This window comes from Spermophilus citellus, assembly GCF_964194105.1.
Source record: "Spermophilus citellus genome assembly, chromosome: 2".
In the NCBI taxonomy this organism is placed as follows: domain Eukaryota; kingdom Metazoa; phylum Chordata; class Mammalia; order Rodentia; family Sciuridae; genus Spermophilus; species Spermophilus citellus.
Genome location: NC_138183.1, coordinates 161,564,292 through 161,590,425, shown reverse-complemented (window position 1 = coordinate 161,590,425; position 26,134 = coordinate 161,564,292). Strand labels below are relative to the sequence as shown.

The following is a 26,134-nucleotide window of genomic DNA, read 5'->3' as shown; positions in this document are numbered from 1 at the left end:
TGGCTCGAGGCCAGCTTCTTGGTCTGTCAGGGACTTCATTTGCTTCTTCTCTTGGTTTCTTTCTTTTTAGGATTGACAAATTAAAGTGAATGAAGTTCTTAAAAAACTGGAAAGAGTTGTGTAAATGCTACATGGAATTAATATTGATGATGAAAATGAAATTTTGTTTCAGATACAGAACTTTCTGAAGTGCCTGGGATGTCTCTTAAAATAATCTATCCAAATATATGGAATTTTAAAATTTAGGTCTTAGAAGAACATTTATTTCTCTTACACATGTGAGCTTTGGGCCTGGGATATTGCTTTTGAAATCTAAAAGCTAGCTCATGGGTAAATAGACTTTTTTCTTGTAAGCATTAGAAAAATGAAGTGGGCTTATGCCTTCTCTGTGAAAGTACTTTTATTCTTGGAATAAAAGTTTACTGGATATTTTTTGGGTATTAGAGATAATTTGTGCTTTATGTTGTTTTAGGGAAGAGATGTATACGTAAAATGGGTGAAATGGTTGGTAATGATCTTAATAGCTGCTTATCTTGTGGGATTTGATTTTGCACATCATTTTTCAAATTCTTTTTGGAATGTGTTTCTTCTAAATGTCACTGTTACAGTCTGTCTTAACCATGTGAAGCTGTTTATGTATATTCTGTTAGCTGTAGCATTAAAAGGTTTGGACATGGTTCCTTTTGTGACTTGAATCCTGATTCATTCTCTCAGGTTCTCCTTGGATGCATGAATGGGTAGGGTATGATAGATGTGGGTGACTAGCCTTATTTTTCTTGCTCATGAGTCAGTTGGAAGATCATGGAATGTTAAATTCAGCCTTTTTGACCTTCTAGAGATTTCTTTTACTCCTTGGCCACAATTCTTACCCTGTGTAAACTTGTGGGCTTGTTTATTGCATCTTGCTGTCCCTGAATTTGGATGTGGAAGATTTGAAGTGTTGACTCTTCTTAGCCCACTGTTTTTCCTCCTTCCTAACTGTTTCTAGTAGCTACAGAATACTATCAGAAGGCAATTAATTTCACTTCCAGAGTCTGACTGCCCTGAGAGCATCTTGGTAAAAATACTGCTTCGTTAGCTGATTCTGGTCCTCTTCGACTCCTACCAGGTTCCTGGTATGGTCTTGTTGCTGCAGAAATTGTGATGTCTCTCAGATATTATATCTACTCAGGATGTCACCTTGTTACAAATACATTCTGCTTTCATCACAGGTTAGTCTAAAACTGCTAGGGGGAATGTTTTAAATCCTCCCCCCATTTTTTTTAAAGAAAAAAAAAGATGAAAAACTTTTTTGAGTCATAATTCTGCATTAAAGTACAACAAAGAAGTTATTTGGTACTAGTTTTTTAGTTATGAAACATAATTAAGGAATAAGCTATTTTTAGTTTTACTAGAAAAAGCAAATAATTATGAAGACAAAAGTATCCACTAGACTCTGAAATTCTACCCTTTCCCTGTAAACTTGACTCCACCATTTATATTCCTAACCCTAATGTTAAACTAATTCTTTATTCTTTAGGTCTCAGCTTTGATATAATTTCTTCAGGACAGTTTGCTTGACACCTAGACTACTTAGCTAGAGCTCTGTCATGTCCTTACAGCTTCCTGTATGTATATTGTAACACTCATAGCCTTTGATTTTAATGTCTGTGGCAATAGGCCATGAGCTTTTAACAGCCAAAACCATGTCTATTTTCCCACTATGTTAGCTTTTGGCACATAGAGTACCTTTAATAAAAAGAATTTAAAGCTACTGAATTATCTAAGAAACTTAATATTTTATGTGTTTTATTTCATATTCTTTGTGCATACAAGGGTATTTATTTTTTTCTTACTGAAGTTTTACCTTATGTAGAATAGTTGAGTTTTAAAGTCAACATATAAGGTAAAAATTGCCCTCAGTCTTCAAAATAAAGTATACTACCATTTTTTCAGTAAGTTGTTAATGGCCAGTTTTCCCCTTCAGCATTCAGTAATAAAATTCTGCAAGCATATAATTGTTCTGAATCTCTGCAGAGACATCCAAGGTCTCTAAAGTCAGGCTCTAATGTATCTTAGTACTCTTCTCTGCTATTCATTTTGTATTACAGCTTTGCATTACTCCTTTAAAAACAAACAAACAAACAAACAAAAAAACTGAATTAGCCTTGCATTTTTTGGTTTCTATTCATTTGATCATGTTAAAAAGTATGTAGCTTTTCCCTTTTTATTCACATTCAAGACTTACCTAAAATTCCATCAGCTATGACACGGACACAGACACAAACACACACATACACAGTTTTGTTTTTTTTTTTAAATATAAACCCTTCTCCCCAGCCCTGTGGCTTGCCCTGAGTAGTCTCACTTAATTTTTTTTTAGTTGTAGATGGACACAATACCTTTATTGTATTTATTTTTATGTGGTACTGAGGATCGAACCCAGTGCTTCACACATGCTAGGTGAGCACTCTACTAGTGAGATACAACTCCAGCCCCTGGTAGGCTCTTTACTTGTGAGTTGATGACATTTATTGCCTGTGGCTGTCCTTTGGCACTGACTTATTCACCATTCTGTAACTGTCATCTTGAATCTCTTGCTTCTGTGATGTTTATCTTAGTCAACTTTAGTGTTAGATCCCTGAAGATCAGTTTTCATTTTTTTTTTGTGTTCTTTGGTTTATGTTTGAATCATATTTGATCTGATATAAAATGTACTCATGTTTTGTAGCATAAATCTTTGAGATTTTTTTGTTTGGTTTATTTAAAAAATTTCCCAAATACCCAATCTTAATCTGTTTGACTTTTTATATGTAACAGTTGACCTTACAGTATTATTAGTAGGATCTGTATACAAATAGTACTGAAAGCTTAAATAACCAGAGGATGCTTTATGACCTATGTCAATACAAATTTCTGAAGGTGCAGAATGAAATAAGGTTATCTGTTTGGGTGAGGGAAGAGAAGATGCAAGAATTGGAGGCATGTGTTTTACCTGAGTATTTTTCTTCATACTGATGCCTCTGAACAATTTTATTCTAGAGGCATTAATAAAATTTCCAGGAAGATGAATTGATTTAGTTTATATATTAGGGTGCTCTGTTTATTAAAAGACTAATTTTATTTACATTTTCTTAGTTGCTTGTGTGAAAAATTATCTTCTTGCTGTGTGGGTAGGAAGCTATTTAAGAAATCATCTTGAATTGATTTCTTTCTTAGAAGCTAGCACTTCTATTAAGGCACAGCCTTAAAGTAACTAGAAATTATAATAAGTGATGGAATTTGATATAAGGTGGTCAGAGCCCTAGTTTTCTGTTGTCACAGAAGATGAAAAATTTGGATTCTTAATATTTACAATTAGATGAACTTGACTCTGTGTTACTTACTTATACTGTTAAAATGTAAAATATAGATTGCATTGATGTATTAATTTTTGTTGTTTGTGTAGGTACAAAGAGGATGGTGAAGCTTTATTAATTTTGCTTCCCTCAGAAGAAAAAGGGATGGTGCAGCAACTTCTCCAGAAAAAAGTACCTGTGAAGGAAATCAAGTAAGAGCTACTGGTTTATGTTATCAGAAAAGTAAAGGCATGAAATTATTATGTTTGCTTATCTCCATTTATTTCCCTTTTCCTCCTAACCCATTCAGCTGTCTGGTTTGAAATTTTAAAGTAAAAACTTATATTTTTTAGAAGTTTTAGGTTTTCAGTAAAACTATGGAGAAAGTGCAGAGAGTTTGTATATAGCCCTTACCCCACACATACATAACCTCCCCCAGTTATCAACACATCCCAACAGAGTGATGAATTTGTAACAGTTTAACAACCTACACTGACATCATTATAATCTGAAGTCCATAGTGGGATTTTCTCTTTGTGTTGTGTATTTTATAGGTTTGAACAAATGTGGGAGGACTTGTATTCACTGTTACAGTATCATATATAGTATTTTTACTGTCCTGAAACTACTCCATGATTGTCTATTTATCCCACTTTCTCCACTCTGGCAAACACCAGTCTTAGTTTACATTGTTTTGCTTTTCCCAGAATGTTATATTGTTCAAATCATAAAGTATGTAGCTTTTCCAGGTTAATATCTTTCACTTTTTAATATAAAATATATGTAAGTTCCTTTTTTCATGGCTTAAAGGCTAATTTCTTTTTAGTGCTTAAAAATATTCCATTGTCTGGATGTTCCAGTTTATTCATTCATTACCATAGGACATTTTGATTGTTTCTTATTTTGGCAGTTATGAAGAAATATCCACAAGCAGATTTTTGTGCTGATATAAAACTTTAGCTTCTTTGAGTAACTATCAAGGCACATAATAGCTGGATTGTTGGGAAAGAATATTTGATTTTTTTTCTTAGATAAGAAAACTGTACCATTTTTCATTCTCACCAGCAATGAATGAGAATATTCTTATTACTCCAATCCTTGTCACCATTTGGGATTGTGAGTGTTTTCAATTTTGGTCATTTCAATAGGTATGTAGTGGTATTTCATTGCTGTAGTTTGCATTTCCTCGATGATGAAGGATGTGTACTATTTTTCCTATGTTTATTTGCCATCTGTTTTGGGGAGATGTGCATTAAGGTTGTTGGCCCATTTTAAAATTGGATTGTTTGTGTTAAATTTTACGACTTCTTTGTGCATATCTTTTTATATCAGATGTCTTTTGAATATACTTTTTCCCATTCTGTGACTATCTCCACATAATTTTGAAATGGTCTTTTACAGAACAGATATTTCTAATTTAAATGAAGTCCATCTCATCACTTCTTTCATGCATCAGGCCTTGGGTGTTACCTCTAAAGCCATTGCCATACCTAGAGTCATATAGATTTCCCCCCCCATATTTTCTTTTAGGAATTTTGTACTTTGGTGTTTTACATTGACATTTATGATCCATGTTGAGTTAATTTTTATAAGAGATGTAAAGTCTGTGTCTAGATGCATATTTTTGCAGGTAGGTGTCCAGTTTCAATACCATTTGTTGGAAAGAGTAACTTTATTTCATTGTGTTGATTATTGTGGCTTTATACTAAGACTTGAGAGGTTGGGTAATATCAGTCCCCCTATTTGTTCTATTTCCTATTGTGTTCAGTTTTCTGGGTCTTTACCTTTTCCATATGAAGTTTAAAATTGATTGATATCCACTAAATAACTTGCTGGAATTTTGATTTGGATTATATTGAATCTATAGATCAAATGGAGAATGAACTGACATATTGACAACATTAAATCTCTCTGAACATGGATTATCTTTCCATTGATTTAGTTACTCTTTGACCTCTTTCATCAGAGTTTTGTAGTTTTCTTAATATAGATTTTATACATATTTTGTCAAATTCATACCTCAGGTTATTATTATTATTATTATTATTATTATTATTATTTTGGTCCCAATGTAAATGGCACTGTGTTAATCTTAGTTTCCACTTAGTCATTGCTGGTAAATGATGGACTTGTATGTATTAACTTTGAGTTTTGAAACCTTGCTATCATTGTTACAAAGTTCCTGGAGTGTTTTTGTCTATTTTTTTTTTTTTTTTGTGATTTTTCAAATAGATATGTTATCCATGAACAAGGATAGTTTTATATTTTCTTTCACAATCAGTATGGCTTTTTTCTTTTTCTTGTCTTAGTGCATTAATTAGGACTGCCAGTAATATGTAGAAAAGCAGTGGTGAGAGGAGGCATCCCTTTGCTGCTCTTGATCTTGGTTGCATTGTTAAGGATTTCTCATTGTTAAGGATTGTGACAATATCCTTTTTGTGTGGATATAAAATTTGTAAATTACATTTCATCAGATTGTTTTTTTACATCTATTGATATGCTCATGTGACTTGTGCTAAGCCTGTCAATGTGGTAGATTATTTTAATTGATGTTTTGAATGTTGAACCATTCTTGAATACCTGGGTTAAATCCCACTTGTGGTGAAGAATTATTTTTGTATGTTTCTGGATTGATTTGCTAATTTTTTTGAGAATTTTGCATATATGATTATGATAGATCATTCTATGTGTACTTTTTTTCCTCCTATAACATATATAGTTTTTGGTTTTAGGGGATGTTGGCTTCACAGAATGAGTTAGGAAATATTCTCTCTACTTTTATATTCTGAGAGAGAGATTGGAGAATTGGTATTTCTTCCTTAACTGTTGTGTAGAATTTTTAAGTAAACTCATCCATGTTTGCCACTTTGTTTCAGAATTATTTAATTGATTTGATTACTTTAATAGATATAAGGCTATTCAAAATGTTTATTTCCTCTTGTTGGAATTTGGGGAAATTGTCTTTCAAGCAGTTGGTACATTTCATCTAGATTATCAAATTTATGGGCATAGTATTGTTCAGAATATTCCTTTTTATCCATATTACTTTTTATCCTTTTAATATGATTTTATATATATGAATGATGATCCCTATTTCATTTTTGATATTTTGTGTCCTCTTTGGCCAGAGATTTACTGTGGTGTAATTTTCTTCTTCTTTTAAAAAAAATACTTACCAAAGAAACACCTTTGTGATTTCTTTTTTGAACCTATTTTTTTCAGTTACATTAATTTCTACTACTTATTATTATTACTTTTAGATATTTTGGATTTAATTTGTTCCTCTTTTTCTAGTTTCCTAAATTGGGAAACAGATTGATTTTTAGTTATTTGCACTCAGTGCTTCCTTTTCTAAGTACTACTTTTGTTGCTTTCCACAAAATTTCCTAAGTTTTACTTTGATTTTGATTTAATTCAAAATACTTAAGTTTTCCTTGAAATTTGTACTTTGACCTGCTAGAAGTATTTTTAATTGTCACACATCTTGGAATTTTTGAGTTATTAGCTGCTAGTTTAATTTCTAGTTTAATTCTTTAGTGTCAGAGAGTAAACAATGTATGATTTCTAGTCTTTTAAAAATTTTATGGTATTACAGCCATGAATGTGTTCTGTGTTGGCGAACTTTCCATGTGAGCTTGAATATATATTCTGCTGTTGGATAAGGTAGTGTACAGATATTCATTATGTCTACATGATTAATGGTATTGTTGAGTTTAATTGTATCTTTGCTGACTTTGCCTGCTGAATCCATCCATTTCAGATCTAGGGGTGTAGAAGTCTTCAGCTAAAATGATGGATTCATCTTTCTCCTTGCAGTTTTATCAGTTTTGCCTCATGTAGTTTGCTTTGTTGTTAGATGCATGCATGATCAGGATTGCTATGTATTCTCAGAATTGAACCCTTTACCATGTTATCCCCTTTATCCTATGTTGAATTAAATTTTTTTGTTCTTTTTAGTTATATATGACAGTTGAATGAACTTTGACATATCACATATAAATGGAGTTTAACTTCATATTTTTGTGGTTGAACATGTTGTGGAGTTACACTGGTTATGTATTCATGTATGAACATAGGAAAGGTATGTCTGATTCATTCCACTGTCTTTCCCATTCTCATGCCTCCTCTCTTCCTCCCACTCTACTCTGTTCAACCTGTTCAACCTGGTGAAGCCCCTTTCCTCCCCCACTTGTGAGTCAGCATCCGCATATCAGAAAGAATAGTCAGCCTTTGATTTTTTTGGAAATGGCCTTTTTCACTTAGCATGGCCTATTTGAAATGGCCTATTTCACTCCATCTATTTACTGGCAAATGCCATAATTTCATTCTTCTTTATGGCTAATATTCCATCGTGTATATATACCACATTTTCTTTATCCATTCATCTCTTGAAGGGCACCTAGGCTGGTTCTATAGCTTAGCTATTGTGAATCGAGCTACTATAAACATTGATTTGGTTGTATCACTATGGTATACTTATTTTAAGTCTTCAGGGTATATGCTGAGGAGTGAGATAACTGGGTTAAATGGTAGTTTCATTCCAAGTTTCCCAAGGAATCTCCACACTGCTTTCTAGAGTGGTTGCACCAATTTGCAGTTCCACCAGGGTACTTTTTCTCCACATCCTCAGCAACATTTGTTGTTGCTTGTATTCTTGATAATTGCCATTCTGACTGGGGTCAGATGAAATCTCAGTGTAGTTTTAATTTGCATTTGTCTGATTGCTAGAGATGTTGAATCTTTTTCATATATTTTCTCACTGATCATATTTCATTTTCTATGACATGTCTGTTCAGTTCCTTTGCCCATTTATTGATTGGTTGTTTGGTTTTTTGGTGTTGGGTTTTTTGAGTTCTTTATATATCCTGGAGAAAAATCTCTAGCTGAAGTGCAAGTGGCAAAGATTTTCTCCCATTCTGTAGGCTCTCAACATTCTTGATTGTTTCTTTTGCTGTGAAGAAGCTTTTAAGTGTGATAACATCCCTTTTATTGAGTCTTGATTTTACTCTTTATGCATTAAGAGTCTTGTTGAGGAATTTGGTTCCTAAGAAGTCTTCACATGTTGGACACTTGGATCTACTTTTTCTTCTAGTAGGCATAGAATCTCTGTTCTAATGCTATAGTCCTTGATCTATTTGAGTTTTGTGCAGAGTGAGAGATAGGGGTCTATTTTCATATGTTCCATATGGATTTCCAGTTTTCCCAGCAGCATTTGTTGAAGAGGCTATCTTTACTCCAATGTGTGTTTATGGTGCCTTTGTCTAGCATGAGATAAGTGTGTTTATGTGGGTTTGTTTGTGTCTTCTATTTTGTACCATTGGTCTTCATGTCTGTTTTGGTGCCAATACCATGCTGTTTTAGTTACTATAGCTCCATAGTATAATTTAAAGTCTGGTATTGTGATGCCTCTTGTTTCCCTTTTCTCTCTGAGGATTGCTTTGGTTATTCTGAGTCTCTTATTTTTCCACATAATTTTCATGACTGCTTTTTCTGTTTCTAAGAAAAATGTCATTGGAATTTTAACATGAATGGTATTAAATCTACATCGTATTTTTAGTAGTATGGCCATTTTGGCAACATTAATTGTGCCTGTCTAAGATCATGGGAGATCTTTCCATCTTCTAAGGCCTTCCTCAGTTTTATTCTTTAGAGTTCTGTAGTTTTCATAGTAGAATCTTTCACTTCTTATGTTAGAATCTTTCACTTCTTTTGATTTCCAAGTATTTTATTATTTTGGAGGCTATTTTGAATGCTATAGTTGTTCAAATTTCTCTTTCAGTTGATTCATCACTGATATATAGGAACACAATTGATTTATGGGTGTTGATTTTATATCCTGCTACTTTGCTGAATTCTTTTATGAGTTCTAGAATTTTTCCAGTGGTGTTTTTTGGATATTCTTAATATAGAATCATGTCATTGGCAAATAGAGATAGTTTGAGTTCTTCTTATCCTGTTTATATCCCTTTAATGTCTTTCCTCTGTCTAATTGCTCTGGCTATTGAATACAGTGGTTTAAGAGGGCATTCCTGTCTTGTTCTAGATATTAGAGGGAATGTTTTCAAGTTTTCTCTGTTTAGAATGATGTTGGTCTTGGGTTTAGCATATATTGCTTTTACAATGTTGAGGTATGTTCTTACTAGCCCTAGTTTTTCTAGTGTTTTAAGCATGAATGGATGCTGTGTTTTGTCAATTGCTTTTTGTGCATCTATTGAGATAACTATGTGATTCTTATCTTTAAGTCTATTTAAGTGATGAATTATGTTAATTGATTTCTGTTATGTTGAACCAACCTTCTATCCCTGGGATGAACCCCACTTGATTGTGGTGCACTATCTTTTAAATATGTTTTTGTATGCTATTTGCCAATATTTTATTAAGAATTTTTGCATCTATGTTCATCAGAGATATTAGTCTGAATTTTTCTTTGTCTTTGTCTGGTGTTGGTAACAGGATGATACTAGCTTCATAGAATGAGTCTGGAAGGGTTCTCTCCTTTCTGTTTCATAGAATAACTTGAGGAGCATTGGTATTAGTTCTTTGTTTAATATCTGGTAGCATTTGGATGAGAATCCATCTTGCTCCAGGCTTTTCTTTGTTGGTAGGCTTTTGATGGTGTCTTCAATTTCTTTCTTTCTTTTTTTTTTCTTTCTATTTTTTTTGGGGGGGGTGCTGGGGACTGAACCCATGGCCTTGTGCATGTGAGGCAAATACTCTACCAATTGAGCTATATCCTCATTGCTTAAAATTGATCTGTTTAAACTCTATGTCCTCTTGATTAAATTTGGGTTAGTCATGTGTCTCTAGAAATTTTTCAATATCCTCAAGATTTTCTATTTTATCAGAGTATACATTTTCAAAATAGTTTCTGATTATCATCTGTAATTCAGTAGTGCTTGTGGCAGTATTTTGTTTTTCATTGTGAATTTTAATAGTTTGAGTTTTTTTATTGTTAGTTGTTCAAAACATTACAAAGCTCTTGACATATTTCATACATTTGATTCAAGTGGATTATGAACTCCCATTTTTACCCTGTATATAGATTGCAGAATCACATTGGTTACACATCCACGTTTTTACATACTGTCATACTAGTGTCTGTTGTATTCTGCTGCCCTTCTTATCCCCTTCCTATCCTCCCTCCCCTCCCCTCAATCTACTCCATCTATCATAACTCATTTCTCTCTCTTGTTTTTTTCCCTTTCCCCTCACTTCCTCTTATATGTAATTTTTTATAACAATGAGGGTCTCCTTCCATTTCCATGCAATTTCCCTTCTCTCTCCCTTTCCCTCCCACCTCTTGTCCCTGTCCCTGTTTAATGGTAATCTTCTTCTCATGCTCTTCCTCCTTGCTCTGTTCTTAGTTGCCCTCCTTATATCAAAGAAGACATTTGGCATTTGTTTTTTTTAGGGATTGGCTAGCTTCACTTAGCATAATCTGCTCTAATGCCATCCATTTCTCTGCAAATGCCATGATTTTGTCATTTTTTAGTGCTGAGTAATACTCCATTGTGTATAAATGCCACATTTTTTTTTTATCCATTCATTTATTGAAGGGCATCCAGGTTGGTTCCACAGTCTAGCTATTGTGAATTGTGCTGCTATGAACATCCATGTAGCTGTATCCCTATAATACGCTCTTTTAAGGTCTTTGGGGAATAGTCTGAGAAGGGGAATAGCTGGATCAAATGGTGGTTCCATTCCCAGCTTTCTGAGGAATCTCCATACTGCTTTCCATATTGGCCGAAACAATTTGCAGTCCCACCAGCAATGTACAAGTGTATCCTTTTCCCCACATCCTCACCAGCACTTGTTGTTTGACTTCATAATGGCTGCCATTCTTACTGGAGTGAGATGGTATCTTAGGGTGGTTTTAATTTGCATTTGTCTGACTGCAAGAGATGGTAAGCATTTTTTCGTGTACTTGTTGATTGATTGTATGTCCTCCTCTGAGAAGTATCTGTTCAGGTCCTTGGCCCATTTGTTGATTGGGTTATTTGTTTTCTTATTGTTTAATTTTTTGAGTTCTTTGTATACTCTGGATATTGGGGCTTTGTCTGAAGTGTGAGGAGTAAAAATTTGTTCCCAGGATGTAGGCTCCCTATTTACCTCTCTTATTGTTTCTCTTGCTGAGAAAAAACTTTTTAGTTTGAGTAAGTCCCATTTGTTGATTCTTGTTTTTAACTCTTGTGCTATGGGTGTCCTATTAAGGAATTTGGAGCCCGACCCCACAATATGTAGATTAGAGCCAACTTTTTCTTCTGTCAGACGCAGAGTCTCTGTTTTGATATCAAGCTCCTTGATCCATTTTGAGTTAACTTTTGTGCATGGGGAGAGAAAGGGATTCAGATCATTTTGTTGCATATGGATTTCCAGTTTTCCCAGCACCATTTGTTGAAGATGCTATCCTTTCTCCATTGCATGCTTTTAGCACCTTTGTCAAATATAAGATAGTTGTAATTTTGTGGATTGGTCTCTGTGTCCTCTATTCTATACCATTGGACCACCCACCTGTTTTGGTACCAGTACCATGCTGTTTTTGTTACTATTGCTCTGTAGTATAGCTTGAAGTCTGGTATCGCTATACCTCCTGATTCACACTTCCTGTTTAGAATTGCTTTTGCTATTCTGGGTCTTTTATTTTTCCAGATTAATTTCATGATTGCTTTATCTATTTCTACAAGAAATGCCTTTGGGATTTTGATTGGCATTGCATTAAACCTATAGAGAACTTTTGGTAATATATAATAATAAAGACCGGAAAAGAAGAACTTAAATTATCACTATTTGCGGTGACATGATCCTATACCTAGCAGACTCAAAAGGTTCTACAAAGAAACTACTAGAGCTAATAAATGAATTCAGCAAAGTGGCAGGATATAAAATCAATACGCATAAATCAAAGGCATTCCTGTATATCAGCGACAAATCTTATGAAATGGAAATGAGGACAACCACCCCATTCACAATATCTTAAAAAAAAAAAATACTTGGGAATCAACCTAACAAAAGAGGTGAAAGATTTATACAATGAAAACTACAGAATCCTAAAGAGAGAAATAGAAGTTGATCTTAGAAGATGGAAAAATATACCCTGTTCATAGAAAGGCAGAACTAACATCACCAAAATGCCGATATTACCAAAAGTTCTTCTTTTCCTGTCTTTATGCCTTTAATTTCTTTTGTCTGTCTAATTGCTCTGTCCAGTATTTCGAGGACTACATTGAATAGAAGTGGTGAGAGAGGGCATCCCTGTCTTGTTCCAGATTTTAGAGGGAATGCTTTCAATTTTTCTCCATTCAGAATGATGCTAGCCTGAGGCTTAGCAAAGATAGCTTTTACAATGTTGAGGTAAGTTCCTGTTATCCCTAGTTTTTCTAGTGTTTTGGACATAAAGGGATGCTGTACTTTGTTGAATGCTTTCTCAGCGTCTATCGAGATGATCATATGGTTCTTATCTTTAAGTCTATTGATGTGGTGAATAACATTTATTGATTTCCGTATATTGAACCATCCTTGCATCCCAGGGATGAATCCTACTTGATCATGGTGCACAATTTTTTTGATGTGTTTTTGTATCCGATTCGCCAGAATTTTATTGAGGATTTTTGCATCTAGGTTCATTAGAGATATTGGTCTGTAGTTTTCTTTCTTTGAGGTGTCTTTTCGGAATCAGGCTGATGTTGGCCTCATAGAATGAATTTGGAAGAGCTCCCTCTTTTTCTATTTCCTGAAATAACTTGAAAAGTATTGGTATTAATTCTTCTTTAAAGGTTTTGTAAAACTCCACTGTATACCCCTCTGTTCCTGGGCTTTTCTTGGTTGGTAGTCTTTTGATGGCTTCTTATATTTCCTCCATTGATATTGGTCTGTTTAAATTGTGTGTATCCTCCTGACTCAACCTGGGCAAATCATATGACTTAAGAAATTTATCAATGTCTTCACTATCTTCTATTTTATTGGAATATAGGTTTTCAAAATAATTTCTAATTATTTTCTGTATATCTGTAGCATCTGTTGTGATATTGCCTTTTTCATCCCCTATGGTAGTAATTTGAGTTCTCTCTCTTCTCTTTGTTAGCATGGAAAAGGGTCTGTCAATCTTATTTATTTTTTCGAAGAACCAAGTTTTAGTTTTGTCAATTTTTTCAATAGTTTCTTTTGTTTCAATTTCATTGATTTCCGCTCTGATTTTAATTATTTCTTGCCTTTTGCTACATTTGCTGTTGTTTTGCTCTTCCTTTTCTAGGGGTTTGAGAAGAAGTATGAGCTCATTTATTTGTTTGTTTTTTCTTTTTTTGAGGAATGAACTCCAGGCAATGAATTTCCCTCTTAAAACTGCTTTCATTGTGTTCCATAGATTCCAGTATGTTGTGTCTGTATTTTCATTTATCTCTAAGAATTTTTTGACTTCCTCCTTTATGTCTTCTGTAACCCATTCATCATTCAGTAACATATTGTTCATTTTCCAAGTGATGTAGGATTTTTCCTTCTTTTGTCATTGATTTCCAGTTTCATTCCATTATGATCAGATAAGATGCATGGTATTATCTCCACACCTTTGTATTTACTAAGGGTTGCCCTGTGGCATACTATATGGTCTATTTTTGAGAAGGATCCATGTGCTGCTGAGAAAAAAGTATATCCACTTGATGATGGTTGATGTATTCTATATATGTCGGTTAAGTCTAGGTTATTGATTGTGTTATTGAGTTCTATAGTTTCTTTATTCAACTTTTGTTTGGTGAGAGAGGTGTGTTGGAGTCACCCATAATTATTGTGTTGTGGTGTATTTGATTTTGAACTTGAGGAGAGTTTATTTTATGAACGTTGCAGCACTATTATTTGGTGCATAAATATTGATATTTGTTATGTCTTGTTGGTGAATGGTTTCTTTTAACAGTATATAATGTCCTTCCTTATCCCTTTTGATTAACTTAGTCTTGAAGTCGATTTTATTCGATATGAGGATGGCCATCCCTGGTTGCTTCCGAGGACCGTGTGTGTGGTATGATTTTTCCCAACCTTTCACCTTCAGCCTCTGTATGTCTTTTCCAATCAAATGTGTCTCCTCAAGGCATCATATTGTTGTATCTGTTTTTTTAATCCAGATTACCAGCCTTTGTCGCTTTATTGGTGAGTTTAAGCCATTAATGTTTAGGGTTACTATTGATATATGGTTTGTACTTCTAGTCATGTTTGATTATTTATCTTTGTTTTTTTTTTTTAAATTTGGTTTGTTTATCTATGATTAGCACCCCCCCCCCCCCACTCTTGCTTTACTGAGGTACTTCCCACTGTTGGTTTTGGTTGTTGTTTTTCATTTCTTCCTCGTGTAGTATTTTGCTCAAGATGCTTTGCACTGCTGGTTTTCTGGCTGCGAATTTTTTTAACTTTTGTTTATCGTGAAAGATTTTTATTTTGTTGTCATTCCTAAAGCTTAAGTTTGCTTGATACAAAATTCTTGGTTGGCATCCATTGTCTTTCAGTGTTTGAAATATGTTGTTCCAGGATCTTCTTGCTTTCATCGTCTGTGATGAAAAATTAGCCGTTAACCTTATTGGTTTACCCCTGAATGTAATTTGCCTCCTTTCTCTTGTAGCTTTTAATATTTTCTCTTTGTTCTGTATATTGGATATCTTCATAACAATGTGTCTTGGCGTTGGTATACTGTGATTTTGTATGCTCGGTGTCCTGTATGCATCTAGAATTTGTACTTCCGTTTCCCTTTTTATATCTGGAAAGTTCTCTAAAATTATTTCATTCAATAGATTGCTCATTCCCTTGGTTTGGACCTCTATACCTTCCTCTATCCCGATGACTCTTAAGTTTTTTTTTTTTTTTATGTTATCCCATATCTCTTGGATGTTTTTCTCGTGGTTTCTTACCAGCCTTTCTGAGTTGTCTAGACTGTTTTAAAGGTGATATATTTTGTCTTCATTGTCTCAGGTTCTGACTTCTACTTGCGCCACTCTGCTAGTGATACTCTCGTTTGAGTTTTTAATTTGATTTATAGTTTCCTTCATTTCTAGGATTATTGTTTGATTTTTTTTATAATCTCTATCTCCTGGTAAAGTTGCTTATTTGCTTCTTTTATCTGTTTATGTAATTCATTTTCAATGTGTTCTTTCATTGTTTGAATTTGCTGTCTCATGTGCTCTTTAAGATTCCATTGTATCTGTATAAGGTATTCCTTGAGTTCTTTATTTGACCATTTTTCTGATGCCTCCAGGTTCTCCTGTAGATTTAGGCTGTCCTGCATTGTTTGTACTCCTTTTCTTCCTTGCTTTTTCATGCTGCTCATGTTACTTCCAGTTCTGTTTGACTCCTGAGTTACTGTTTACTCCTATAATTTTAATTTGGTTTTGTGTATCTCTGGAGTCTCTCCTTTGTGATGGGAGACTATGACTAGAGATGATGAATTTTATTGCACTTTAAAGCAGATTTATTCGTTTCATAAACTGTGTACGGATTCTCATGGCATATAGCGATCTGTGGTTTGGTCTTGGGACTTATGTTTAGGTTGAGTAATGTGATGGTATAGAGGTTGGTATATCTTGGCAACCTTGGAAGATTGCTCTACTAACGAGGGATATTAACAGGAGAATGGTCCGGAGTATTTGGGAGTAGATTGGGAGTTGGTAGCACTATATAACACCTCGGAACATTTACCTATACACATTTAGTAAATTACACATAAACAGCGTCGGAATGTTTGGGAGGAAAGGTATTAGAAGGGGAGGGAAGAAGTCGCTAAAGAGAATGAGAGTAAACAGGTAGAATTCAAGAAAAGGGGAATAAGGAAATTGAAAAGAAATGAAAAGACAAAAAATAAAAATAAAAATAAGAAAAATAAAAATAAAAAAATAAAATAAAAAAATAAAAATATAAATTAAAAAAAATTTAAAAAATGCAGTCTTAGCATTCGATTAACTTCTCTTCCAGTAGGTGGAGCTGTGTCCACAAGGTCAAGCTTCTCCTCTAAATACGCAGGCACCAATCACTTTGAGGCGGCTCCTCCTCTCCCACTGGGCGGCTCTCTAATCCTGGGCGCCCAGGGCCTTTCCTGGTATGCAGTCACTTCCCTGCTTTTCCTCCAGCCAGGCCCGGCTCACCAGTGACTTTCAGCACAAAACTGGCTACACGCCGGGTCTGCTGCTGCCGGGAGCCCTATTTTCTTGAATGACTGGGCCCAGTCTTTCTGATTGCCATTCCCCCAGACCCTAAGGTTGTGGAGCACGGGGCTGGGAACCATCAGCATATTCTGCCTTCCCTCCAGTAACCACGCCCCCAGGAGCTGGCGCAAGAGACCTCGGTTGTCAGTGCTGGTGGGAGCGGTAGCCGGGGGTCATGCGCTGCTCCTGATTCCCTTGGTCTGACAGTCACGCTCACGGTTAGAGTTGGGGGTGGGGCGAGATCTCCCCGCTGTGTGGAGAGGAGGGGCCCGAGGGTCACACACCTGCAGATAACGGTCTCAATGAAGCTATCCCCTCCGCAAAACTCTGGCGATGTCAGTTATCTGCCATGGTGGTGTCCAATGCGAAGGGCTGCCATTTGTTCCCTTTGCCAGGTGTCTGATGCGAAGGGTGTGTCCAGTCCGCCTCTCCCAGGCCCTGTATTAATCCTGGACCCACTGCCTATGAAGGCTCAGTTGGTATCACCTCAAAAGGCTCATGTAGGAAGCGAAGAGCTGCCCCTCTATTCAGCGGGAGCCTCCGTAGTGCTGAATCACTGCGGTTTGGTGGTGAGACGCAGACAATCAGCCAGAAACTGTGCACGGAAAGCCAGAATTCACCCGCTCCGGGCTTGGTGTGGGTTCTGAGGCGCGCAAATTGCTCACCCCAGGTCCACGTCAGCCCAGCATTGCCCATTGATCCTGAGAAAACAGCACTCAGTCGGTCCAAGGCTCCCTTTGCTCGCGCAGCTGAAGAGGTCAGAGAACTGATCTCTCAGCTCCCGCCGCCATGTTGGATCCATCATAGTTTGAGTTTTCTCTTTCTCTTTGCTAGCTTGGCTAATTGTTTATCAATTTTATTTATTTTTTAAAATAACCAACTTTTTAATTTGTCATTTTTTTCTCATTCTTTTGTTTCAATTTCATTGATTATAGCCCTGATAAATATTTCCTGTCTTCTGCTCTAGGTGTTGATTTATTCTTTTTCTTGGGATATGAGATGTAATGTTAGGTTTTTTTGTTTTGTTTTGTTATTTTAATGAATGAGTTCAGCGCAATGAACATTCCTCTTAGCATTGCCTTCATAGTGTCTGGAGATTTTGATATGTTGTATCCCTAGTCTCATTTACCTCTAAATATTTAATTTCATCCCTGATTTCTTCTGTTATTCACTGGTCATTCAGTGGCATATTATTTAGTCTCCAGGTGTTAGAATAGAATGCAAGATATTATCTCTATATTTTATACTTGCTAAGAGTTGCTTAGTGGCCTAAGATATGGTCAGTGTTAGAGAAGGATCTGTGTGCTGCTGAGAATTAAGTGTATCCAGTCATTGAAGGATGAAATATTCTATATATGTCTGTTAAGTCTAAATTATTAGTGGTATATTTTACTTCTATAGCTTTTTTTATTTAGTTTTTGTTTGGAGGATCTATCCAGTGGTAAGAGAAGTATGTTAAAATCATCTAGTATTATTGTGTTGTGGTCTATTTGATTCTTGAATTTGAGAAAGTTTTGTTTGATGTACATAAATTTTTCCATTGTTTGGGGCATAAATATTTATGATTGTTATGTCTTGTTGATGTGTAATTCTCTTAAGCAGTATGAAATGCCCTTCTTTGTCCTTTCTGATTAACTTTTGCTTGAAGTTCACTTTATCTGATATGAGGATAGAAACTCCTGCTTGTTTATGAGATCCATGTGAATGATATGTTTTTTCCCATCTTTTACTTTCAGTCTGTGACTGTCTTTTGTCTAAGATGTGACTCTCTTGGAGATTATAGTTTTGGGTCTTGTTTTTTAATCCAGTCTGCCAGTCTATGATTTTTGATGGATGAGTGTAGGCCATTTGCATTCAGTGTTATTGAGATATGATTTTTATTCCCTGTCATTTTGATATATTTTAATTTGAATTAGTTTCTCCTCTGATGGTTTAGTTCTTTCCTTTGCTGTTTTTCATGGAATATTTTGTGGAGTATGTTTTGTAGAGCAGGTTTTCTAGTTGTGAATTCTTTTTACTTATTTATTATGGAAGATTTTTATTTTGTTGTCAATTCTGAAGATTAATTTTGCTGGGTATAGTATTCTTGGTTGGCGTCCATTTTCTTTCAGAGCTTGATATATATTATCTAAGACCTTCTAGCTTTGAGGATTTAGGTTCAGGAATCAGCTAAGATCTGGATTGGTTTCTCTCTATATGTGACTTTTTATTTTTCTGTGGCAGCTTTTAAAATTCTATCATTATTCTGTATGTTAGTCATTTTCACAATAATTTGCCTTGGTGTGGGTATGTTGTAATTTTGTATATTTCAGGTCCTGTAAGTTTTGTGTATCTGATTTTCCATTTCATTCTTTAGGTTTGGGAAATTTTCTGATATTATGGGTTATCCCATATTTCTTGGAAGTTCTGTTCATGATCTCTTAACATCTTTTCTCCATGGTGAACTTTATTTTCAAGATTATATATTTTGTCTTCATTGCCTGAAACTCTGTCTTCCAAGTCATTTAGTCTGTTGGTGATGCTTTCCATTGAAGTTTTAATTTGGTTTATTGATCCCTTCAGTTCGAGTATTTATTCTTAATTTTATTTTCCAAAATCTCTCTTTATTGATGTGATCTTTCACTTCCTGTAATTTCTCTCTAATATCACTCCTTACACTGTCCTTTATCACAGTTTAAATGTGAAAATGTACATAGATTAGTTTAATTATGTACATTCTGAACTTCTTTGACATTTCTTCCACTGTGGTAGGGATGGATTCTGTTACTGAATTCTATTGGTTTGCTTGGGGCGATTTGTTCCCTTGTTTTTTCATGTTATTTGTGTTTCTACTCATCTAACAGTATGAATGTAATGCAGTAGAGAGTTTTTAACCTATAGACACAGTGTTCCTGAAGGTTTCCTGTATCTTATGGTTTAGGCAAAGACAAATAATAATAACAGCCAATGCAAACAACATACAGCATTAAACTGAATAGTTTCTGCTATGATGTGTACGAATTTGTCACAAACAGAAATGATGAGTCATTTTCAACAATAAAAACAGTAAGTTTGCAGAATAGTTTGTAAAATAGTTTGCAATTTCAAATGGTGGATAGCGAGTTAACAGAACTGGTTTAGGATGTGATGATTATTAGGGAGGAGGAGAGAAGATAGAACTAAAAAATTAAAGAAAAGTGAAAAAGAGAATAATTGAGATTAGCTGTTAGCAGAAAAAGAGAGAGATTGAAGGGAAGTAGATAAGTAAGAAGAAAAAATATATAAAGTAAAAGTTTACAATGAAAATAATAAAAGAATAAAACCCCCTTAAATACACTAATCAAATTTCCTAGTCCTCAAAAAATTGATCCATGAAGAAATGATTTAAAAAATGCTAGAAATGAGGAAAGACAAAGTCCTAAATATTAGTATGTATAAATGTCCATGAATGATTAAGGTCACAATTAAGCAGAATAAATAAAAAAAGGGAAAAACAAAATGAAAAGTTAAAGAATTGTTTCTAATGGAGTTTAAAAGACTCTTGACTTCCCTTCTCAGTGGTTAAGAGGGGTTGTCTGGAGATTGATGTTTCTTCATCCATTCCCGTTGAAGGGCACCTCAGGGTGGGGTTGCTAAGGTGAGAAAAGTAATCCCATAGGCAGAACGTCTTGAGAGACAGTTTAGGCTTTGGTAGGCTCCAGGCTCTTCGCTGGATGCAAATTGATCTGGAGATTTTAAATTAGCACACCTACAAGGCCCAGCAATTGCTGGGGTCCACACTGGAAGACTGTACTCCAGGATCTCCCTTGGGTTCCTTTCATGTGGTGGAGGAGCCAATTCTTAGTTCACTACTTCACCTGCGGACCCTATGTTTCCTGGTCTCAGATTCAGTCTCCAAACTTGGTATCTCCTGCATGCACTCTTTGGAATTCCTGGCCATGTGAGTCTCTTCCTGCCACTCCTGCAGGCAGCCAGATTGGAGGAGGGGGGAAGAGAGGGGTGCATTTTCACAACTAGTTGTCCCCTGGGTAAACCTCTCTCCATATTTAATTTTCTCCTGGTCACTTAGGCACAGTCTATGTTATGTAGTGTGGGTTTGCCAGCCTGTATTTTCAGCCAGACTCGTGTTTACCAGAACTCTGCTCCCTCAGCTTTTGATCCTTGCGCTGTGGCTACAAAATGATTCCTTTCTTTGTCTTCCACATACCACTGGGAGAGATATGTTTGCTTTTCCGAGCAGTGCTATTGTGCTGTGTGCCTTTTAGTTCAGTTGGGGAGTGTTTATGTGTCCGGTATTAAATTCCAATAAAGTCCTCCTGACCCCCTTTTTTTCCCTGTTCACTCACCTTGCTGAGAAGCTGCCTTTCTGCTTTCTTGATTTCATACCATGGAGCAGCCAGGAAACCTGCTTTATTCTGCCATCTTGAACACCCCCTCCCCCATCTAGAGTCAATAATTAAAATATACTAATATAATACTTCTAGGAAAAATAGGTTTAGATAACTTAATAAATTACTGGGTTAAGTGCTTTCTGTAATTTTATATATGTGCTTGTTTGAGAAATAGATTTTAATGTCCAGTGACTTTAGCTTTGGGGCCATTTGGGAGGACTTTTTGTAGTTGTTTCATAAGACCTAGGATGTTCTGTCCTGTGTTATCAGTTTGTTTTTTTCTGTTTTTCAATTTTGGATTTTTTAATGTTATTCAAGCTCATACTCTATCCTTAGCCATGTTTAATCTGCTGATAAGCCTGTCAGAAACATTCTTTCTTACTGGTGGTGGTGTGGATCTGTAGCATTAGTTTTGATTTCTTCTTAAGTTTTCCATCTCTTAGCTTACATTTTCTGTCTGTTGTTGCTTTCTGTTTACTAAATCCATAGGAAGTCTTAGTATATTACTTTAGTTTCAAATTCCTACTTTTGTTAATTTCAGTATACTTTCCACAGTTGGTTATGGTTTTGACTCTGTTTTCAAATTGTTTTTTGTCTCTTGTATGCCTTGTAATTTTTCCTTAATAGCTGATGTGATGGGGTAAAAAGAATGGATGTAAATGGCCCTTGACTAATGTGGATAGGGAGGGGACATGTGTTATAGTCCTGTGATTAGGTTCCAGTTTTTTCCCCCCCTTTGACTCAGAATTGAACCTGGTGGCACTTAACCATTGACCCACATCCCCAGTTCTTTTAAGAAAATTCTAATTAGTTATTCATGGTAGCAGAATGCATTTTGACTCATTGTACACAAATAGAACACAACTTTTCATTTCTCTGGTTGCACATGATAAAGTTACACCATTCATGCAATTATGCATGTACGTAGGGTAATTCTTTTTACCCCCATACCCCCTTCCAATACAAAATTACTCCATTCTAACACCCCCCTCCCCCAACCCTTTTGGGATCAGAATCCCCATATCAGAGTAAACATTTAGACTTTGGCTTTTTGGGATTGGCTTATTTCTCTTAGCACAATATTCTCCAATTCCATCCATTTACCTGCAAATGCCATTTTCATTCTTCTTTAAGGCTGAGTAGTATTCCATTGTGTATACATAGACCACAGTTTCTTCATCCATTTCTGTTGAAGGGCACCTAGGTTAGTTCTCCAATTTAGCTCTTGTGAATTGAACTGCTATAAACATTGACATATCCACATCATTGCAGTATGCTGATTTTAAGTCCTTCAGGTATAGACCGAGGAGGATAGTTGGGTCAAATGGTGGTTCCACTTCAAGTTTTCTAAGGAATCTCCATACTGCTTTCCAGATAGGTTGCACCAATTTGCAGTCCCATCAGCAATGTATGAGTGTACCTTTTCTCCACATCCTTAGAAACATTTATTATTGCTTGTATTCTTGATAATTGCCATTCTTTCCCGTCATTTCTTAAAACCTTTTTATTTTCTGATAGGGTCTTGCTAAGTTGTTTAGGGCCTCACTAAATTTCTGAGACTGGCTTTGAACTTGGAATCTCCTGCTTTAGCTTTCTGAGTTGGTGGGATCACAGACATGCACTACCATGCCCAGTTTGTTTCAGTTTTGGAGTAAGTCTGTATCGCTGGACTGTGAACTTCATAAGTAGTCCTTAGTACCTCCATCCAAGCTTAAGTGAGGCTGGGTGGCCAGAGGTGGCTTTCCCTTTCCCCAGCTTAGTTTGTATGTGTACATCACCTTTCCTGACTGGGACAAAGTACCTGAGAAAATCAACTTACAAGGAGGGAAGATTTATTTTGTCTCTCAGCACCTGTGGTTTCAGTCTATAGTTGTTTGGCCCCATCACTTAGAACTCATGTTAAAGCAGAGAATCATGATAAGGATCACATGGCAGAGGAAGATGGCTCAGGTCATAGTGGCCAGGAACCAAAGAGATAGTAAGGGGTTGGAGACCCAATATCCCCTTCAAAAGGTTCACCCCCAATTACCTAACATCTTCCACCAGTTTCTACCTCCTAAAGGTTCTACTACCTTCCAGTAGTACCCCAAGCTGACAATGAAGTCTTCAACCCATGGCCTTGGTGACATTTAGGGTCCAAACCAAAATAGTTTTATCAGAGCCAAACCTGTCGGGCTCTGATAAACCCCTGGCAGATTGGACTCTCATTAATAAGGACTAATCTTAGGAGAAACTAGTTAAGAGGAAGCTAGTGCTATAGTGTATTTTAAAATGCTCCCACCAATCCTCTGCCAGAATCATGAGGAATTTTTTTCTCAGATACTGGTGGTTGACTCCTGGTGTAAAGACTCAAGCAAGTTTAGGAGTTTCCTATATTCACAAATGGGTCCTCCTGAAGTTTATGTATTTCAGACTTATTCACATTGAGCCTCCATCTATCTCTAAATTGCAGGTTCAAGTTTTCCGGTGCCCCAATGGTTCCCCCAGTGGGCTTTGCTCACGGGAGTGTTCCATTCAGCCATGTTCCTGGGTTCACCTCCTACCTCCTCTCTCCATTCCCCCTTTCCATTTCCTTCCTCTAAAAATCAGAAGTCTGAATTTTTTAATTAAAGGTTTCTGTTTAAACAAAATTTTCAGGAGACTGTAACTGGAGAAAATAAAAGAGATAAAGGAGAATTTATTAATTTTAGGAAGCATTGAATGTTGAAAGAATGAGGGCTGGGGTTGTGACTCAGGTAGAGCGCTGGCTTAGCATGTGTGAGGCACTGGGTTTTATCCTCAGCACCACCTAAAGTATAATAAAGACATTGTGTCCGCCTATAACTAAAAAATAAATATTTTTTTTTTTTTTTAAAAGAGAAAGTTGAAAGAATGAAACTTTCAATGAAATGTTTCAGGTTGTGGGTCCATTTCAAAATATTATGTGCTCTCTCTCATTGAGGATATGTGGATTATTAGTGGAATTCATCAAAATTTCACTAGTATAAGGGCCATTGAAACACCTTGGTTTGGTTTGACTAGAAATAAATTAGACAGTAGTTAGATAAGGACAGGAATGGTTGAGGATTTAGAAGAAACACATTGGCTATGAGTTGATAATTGTTGAGACTTAAAGTTTTCTACTTTTAGGTGTTTTAAAAATTTCTGCAATAAAAACAGGAAAAATAGTCACTTTACAACCACCTATCATCACCCTGGCTTTGTAGGAAAAAGTGGTTCAAAGCAGTGTAAAGTGAAGGAAACAAGTGAAGTCTGTTGTGAAGCTTGTACCCTTAAAAGAATCTCAGGATTTCCTACAGCTTACCTAGGCAGAGTTTTAAGTTATGTCTCTGTTACATTGAGCCTAACTTCTAAATAGGTAAATCAATATTTATATTTTTTGTGTATTTGTTTATTACTTGAAATTGATTTTATTATATAAGAAAATGGAAATACTTAAAAATGACATTAGATTTCATTTATTCCATTTTATTAATCTTGCTCAAGCTACTTTCCATCTTTATAGAGTTAAGAAGTAATCAATGCTAATTATGTTGTTAATCTAAGTATCCTTCACTCACTCAGCATGGGGTGTTTAGAGAAAGTATCTGTCATTTCTTTCCTCCTGTATTATTCATAATATGCAGGAGAGAGATTTAGATCAAGTGTAATTTTGGTCTAACTTGGGTCATAGATGAGAAATGTTATATATTTAAAAACAATATTGAGGGAAATAGAAAAATGCTATATGCTATTTATCATTTCTAAAATTCAGATTTCTTAGTGTAACCATTATATCTTTCTTTTTGTTACAAAGAATCAATCCAGAAAAACTTATAGATGTACAGAAAAAATTGGAATCTTTTTTAGCCCAAGATCAAGATTTAAAAGAAAGAGCTCAAAGGGTAAGTTCTTTCTGAGTTGGGTACCTTTGTTGGAGTGCAATAAATAATAAGTTTAAATTTTGTTGTTCTGCTATTTCTACATTGCATGGTCATGTATCACATATTCAAATAGTGTAATTTGTACATGCACCTAAAATATTCCTTAAAATTTCAAAGTGTTTTTTTTTATAATAACCTGTATATAGTCTTGCAGAGATACACAGAAAATCCTAAGATTATTCTTATACGTATAGTGCCCTGTTTTCTAGTGTATTGGATAAACTTTACATTTCTTCAGTAAAGTTACTGTAAGTCCTGAATGAACTTTGACTGTGAAATTAATATCTTTATATATTAGGTTAAATTTCTAGAAAGGATAAAACTCTTGTCAAGTTATCTTTAGGGATGAAATTTTAATCTGTAAATATGACTTATTCTCTTATTGCTTTTCTGGACTTTAATCTTCTGTATTAGAAAAATGAAATTAAAAAGTAACTTATTTGCTAAATTGACAAATTACATTACAGTGTGCAACATGAGATTTTGAAACGGTATACATTTTGGAGTGGCTAAATCAAACATTAATATTCATTACCTTACATACCAGTTATTTATGATGAGAGAAGTCATGTTTAGTTATACTTACTCTTTCAGTTCATAGTGTCTAGCAGTAGATTCTGTGGAAAAGGAAGATGTGAGATGATTATGACTTGTGCCTTCCAATCTACCCAGTTTATAATCTTTGAATTAACAATTATGAGTACTCTTATGAAGCTTTGCATTTTTACCATTGTTTTTACTAACTTCCTTGTAGTTATAGGATCTTTGCTTCTCTCATAGCATATCAAAAGTGAGCTAGAGAGGAGTGATTAAGAGGCTGGATTCTATTTCAGCAGGCACATGATGTGGGAGGAAGAATATAAGGAAGGAGGAGATAAGATTGTTGGGGTAACTCGGGCAGAAAAACATTGAGTAGTTGGGTTCTTTGTTATTTTGAAACTGGATATTCCCAGCAGAGAAGCAAGTTTTACTAAAGATCAAAGTTTCTATTTATTACTGACTTATACTTTAGCAAATCATTGCTATGCATAAAATGATGGCAATGACAAAGGCTAAAATTTGAGTCCTTACTATGTACCAAGCACTTAGTCATGACTTGACTGGTTCACGTATATTTTACATGCACTGTGTTATCTAATCTTCCCAAGAACACATGAGGTAGGTGGTGTTGATGTGATTTTTACAGAGGTTAGATGCTAGCTTCAGAAAATTAAAAATTGTCCAGGGTCACATAGTTATCAAAAGTCTCAGTCTGAGATTGAAATCTGTGTCTTTCATTGTTGAGAACGTTGCTACATTAGGAGAAAGGAATTCCAAAATATGAAAATCAACTATTGAGCTACGCTAAG

The 26,134-nt window shown here is 35.3% G+C and overlaps 1 protein-coding gene across 1 annotated transcript in view; it reads left to right on the top strand.

Annotated features, from left to right (window-relative positions):
• DDX10 (DEAD-box helicase 10) overlaps positions 1-26,134 on the top strand; it is a 298,208-nt gene that overhangs the window by 52,796 nt on the left and 219,278 nt on the right. The window contains exons 10-11 of the mRNA XM_081261964.1: positions 3,428-3,529; positions 24,659-24,746. Of these exons, the coding sequence (XP_081118090.1) occupies positions 3,428-3,529; positions 24,659-24,746 (190 nt within the window). The remainder of the gene's footprint in view (positions 1-3,427; positions 3,530-24,658; positions 24,747-26,134) is intronic.